The 4,557-nt window shown below is 38.7% G+C and overlaps 1 protein-coding gene across 1 annotated transcript in view; it reads left to right on the forward strand.

Annotated features, from left to right (window-relative positions):
* The window catches only part of LOC101853993 (O-acyltransferase like protein), a gene marked incomplete in the record, with an annotated part of 42,515 nt that overhangs the window by 21,355 nt on the left and 16,603 nt on the right, over positions 1–4,557 (forward strand). The window contains 3 exon segments of the mRNA XM_005112796.2: positions 1,328–1,424; positions 3,182–3,432; positions 3,991–4,158. Of these exon segments, the coding sequence (XP_005112853.2) occupies positions 1,328–1,424; positions 3,182–3,432; positions 3,991–4,158 (516 nt within the window).

Consider the following 4,557-nt stretch of genomic DNA (forward strand, 5'->3'; position numbering starts at 1 on the left):
CAGAGGTGAACAACTTGTGTTTCGCGCGCTCATATGACCTAAGCAGTTGCGAGCGCCGTAAAACCTTATACTATACATACATACAGACATCTAGATTAGTTTTTGTCTATCGATTTCCGATATTCTGGATTTCTTAAGAAGAGGTAAGAATATCAGAATAACAAGGGAAGCAGCTTTTATTATTTCCAAAAAAAAAGTAATTATTAAGAGTGTTATACTTGTATATTGACGAATATCATATCTATCAATTACATATTATTTTTAACATTTAATTTTCTTTCATTTCTATAGTTGATCATTTAGTATAATATGTAGTAGTAGAATTAATGTAAACAAAAATTCGAAAGGCAATGCAAGTGATTTAAACAGTGGGTTTTTTAAATGTTTGATAAAGTGATTTCAAAATTTCAAAACTTTTTAATTCTTTCATGATCATTTCATTTATTCAAGCTGATATAGATATTTTACCTAGAGTCTCGATCTAGAAAAAGATCTAAGTGGTGCTATTTATTTAGTTGTGTTGTAGATCAAAAATGTTAGATGTACATGCACCTGGTTTTCTCAAAGTGTTGGAAGCACTAACATTTTTCAGTGAAATAAATCGTACGCTGGTTGATCATTCTGTGCAGAACTTAGACGAAGAATTCTGTCGCAAGTATAATGTTTCTCTCTTACAATTCTGTTTCAAGAAACAGCTGGATGTATATTATCATCAACCTCCCACGGTATTGGAACGGAAGAGTCGTAGGCGTGCTAAAAAGTTATAGCCTTCCATTTAATAAAAAATCTTTATTCTTTATCGGTGGAAATTAATACATTCACCCTTTTGTGAGAGGTGTAACTCTCATGAAATTGAAAATGAATTTCACTTTATTTTCTGTTGTCCAAATTTTGTCTATCAAAGAAAATTGTTACATGTAATTCCTCACAGCCTGACCCGGCCAAGTGACATGAATTTTATGCAATATTTAACCCATTATAAGAAATGTGCTCAACCTGTACTTTTTCATTATGGAAATCTTATTCAACAGATGAGTGTTTTATATTTAGTTTTAGTACGGGTTTTACGGCACTTACAACACAATTAGGTCATATAAGTGCCGAAGATTAGAGGTGTTACAAGAGAGTAACAAACATAAAAAAGAAGGAGGATAGATACAGACGATAGTTGTTTGATAGGAAAGAAGGAGCAAACCACACCAGAGCACCCGCCAACCACCCACTGAGTGTTTTGTATGATGTGATGTGGGCCAACGGCCATAAACACTGAATAAACTCACTTACTTACCGAATCAACAAACAATGAACAAACAAGCCACTTCCCCAGCCCTGGAGATGGTCAACATGACGTCACAGCTGTCCCCCGGTCCCATGGAGTGCCGAGATGACCACAGGGGAGGCTCAACCTTCACCACTCTGGCCGCGTGAGTTCACACAGTCGTTAATTTTTTTCTCTTTTTTTCAGTTTCGTTTAGTTGTTTTGAAAGAGACATAAAAGAAGAAAAAATAAATGTATAATACTATTAACGATAGATTGCATTTATATAGCACTCTGTCCCACACGAGTATAAGCTCTGAGCAATTTACATCAATCACATGATCACTGAGTGATTTACACAAGATAAAATATTCAACAGTGACAAGAAAAAATAAACCAGTTCAACCACATAGCAAAGAACTTTCACAACCATACAATATACTTATATACACGTAAGGCCAGCCGTAAAAAAGAAAAAAACAAACCCAACGACATATCAACTTTTACTAACACACTTTGACTAGGAATTAAACAAATGAGTCTTGGACAGATAAAAAAGTATTACGATTTGTTATTTCTCTGAGATCCTGGAGCAAGGAGTTCCAGACTTTTAGGGCAAAAGAATGAGAAGCTTTTCTCACCTGAAGTCAAATCTGTCCTCAGTTATGTTGTCTGTCAAACTCAGAAATAAAACGTTCTTTATAGTGAACATAAAACTGTTATGGTTCTTGTATTTGTGTTATCTCAAACACATTTTCTCTGTAGCCACTGTTGGGAAAAGAGGGGCGGTTTATGGGGAAGGGGAGGGGGGATAGAAAGAGATGCGGATGGGAGATAGAGAGAGAGAGAGAGAGAGAGAGAGAGAGAGAGAGAGAGAGAGAGAGAGAGAGAGAGAGGTGATTGTATCTTTAAAACAAAAGAAGATAATTGGGGAGCCACTTAATTGGAACTTTTGTTTAAGATTAAAGTTTAGACTAGATCTCGGTGATTCGAACCTGGCCCTACTTACTTACGCTTGGCCATAGATCGGAGACCAAAAAAAGTAGAGACACATCACTCCTTGATTCAGTCGAAATTGGGGTCAGGCGTCCGGTGAAAGTTTCACCAAAGATAGTACAGCCTGATATCTTTGGTTTCACGCCGTACAACTATCGTCTGTTTCTCTCAACCGATGAATCTCCGTACTAATCATCTCCACCCTAGATTGAGGGCCGAGGTACACGAGATAATAATAATAATTATGTTAATTGTCATGCTACAGAGGTGATGTTTGCGTTATATAGATTGTGTGCCGGGTCGCCAACTGCTCCAGGGAAAGTGCAAGAAACAATAATTCGCGAGGCTTGAAGTGGCATAGATAGACAGATAGACTGATAGACAGAGAGACAGACAGACAGACAGAGAGACAGACAGACAGACAGACAGACAGATAGATAGATAGATAGATAGATAGATAGATAGATAGATAGATAGATAGATAGATAGATAGATAGATAGATAGATAGATAGATAGATAGATAGATAGATAGATAGATAGATAGACAGAAAGGCAGAGAGAGAGAAAGAGAGAGAGAGAGAGAGAGAGAGAGAGAGAGAGAGAGAGAGAGAGAGAGAGAGAGAGAGAGAGAGAGAGAGAGAGAGAGAGAGGATGTTGGAGGAGGAAGAGGAAGAAAAAGGACGTAGAAGATCTATGAAAATCAGGCAGAAAAATAAAACATAATGTTAGATTGTCCATTCCCATTTTTGAGGACAGGAAATCTTTGGTTTGCACACACTAGATTCTAACTTAATTAGAATCTCCCTTTAGCAAGTTAGAAAAGCAAACAAACAAACAGACAAAAACAAACAAACAAACAGAAAAACTTTCTTCCACTCTTACAAAATAAATCCGATTTTCTCAAAGCGTATTCTAAAAATCCCCAGAATATTCTTCTCAATTATTGGCGCACTGATGATCGCGGGCACCGTAGTTGACGTCGCTTACGTCCAGTGGCCGGCCTGGGAGGCTGAGAGAGTCAAGTCACGTGGTCTCACCCACAAGGAAAGCACGCCGTCTGAAGGACAAGAACCCCAAAAATCGGGGCAGGACAAGCCAGAACAAGAGGACCGGGCAGGGGAGACATCTGCTCTCTCGGGGCGTTCCGAGAACTATGCACCACCGAGTCCCTTTTGGGGTGAGTAGGGTAACTGATGAGAAAATGAAATTTATGAAATGGTGAAATGGTATAGGTTTAACGCCCCTATTATCAATGTTAGGTTATTTAAGAGGCGGGATCTTCGAGTTTAACGTCTATCTCAATCTCCGAAAGGACTGAGCCAAGTGGAAAATTTCGAGGAAAGTGCCTTTCTCATGGACACTGTGTCGGACCAAGCAGAAGACAGATGAGGTAGTGACTAATAATTGGTCATCTCGCTGCTGGGTCAGCAATTTTTCTCTAACCGCGCATTGATGATTCTTTATGGTATAGATAGATAGATAGATAGATAGATAGATAGACAGACAGACAGACAGACAGACAGACAGACAGACAGACAGACAGACAGACAGATAGATAGATAGATAGATAGATAGATAGATAGATAGATAGATAGATAGATAAGACGACCTTCCACCCTTTGTGCCCCTAAAATGCGCTTGGTTTGATGCCTGGCGAAGATTCTAAGAAGGCCTTTCACCCATTGTGTCCCATGGCAAAATTTCTTATGATGACCTTTCACCCTTTGTGTCCCAGAATTCGTCCTGCAGGTCCTGCTCTCCTTCTCCGTCTACTCCAACGCCCAGAAAATCCTGTCTACCAAAGAGGCCCCTGGCGCCATCAGCTGTATTCATGGACTCCGCTTCTTCAGCATGACGTGGCTCATGCTGCTTCATCTCCACGTGATGTTTGCGAGTTATCTAGGTGAAGTGTATTTGTTGAATAAATTGAGGAGAAATCAGGCGCTCGTCAAAATGATGAAATAGAAGATACTGGCATTTCATTGCAAGTTTAGAAATTTTTATCTATTTTTTTTATTTTTGGTTCAAATCCTTTTATGTCTTTTTAAAACACATTTCTTTGTTGTTTTTCTGGAAGAACGTTGAGCAAATGCCCCAAATGTGTAAACTCACTGTTTCCAAGGACAATCACCAAACTTTGGCAGCCATTTTCTTCCTAAGTTTTCTTCTGATACCAAGCAATCCCGACCTCTTTCAATCATAAACGTCTCTACTTCTGTTTAAGAAGAAGAAGAAGAAGAAGAAGAAGAAGAAGAAGAAGAAGAAGAAGAAGAAGAAGAAGAAGAAGAAGAAGAAGAAGAAG

Source organism: Aplysia californica, unplaced genomic scaffold (assembly GCF_000002075.1).
Source record: "Aplysia californica isolate F4 #8 unplaced genomic scaffold, AplCal3.0 scaffold01414, whole genome shotgun sequence".
Taxonomy (NCBI): Eukaryota; Metazoa; Mollusca; class Gastropoda; order Aplysiida; family Aplysiidae; genus Aplysia; species Aplysia californica.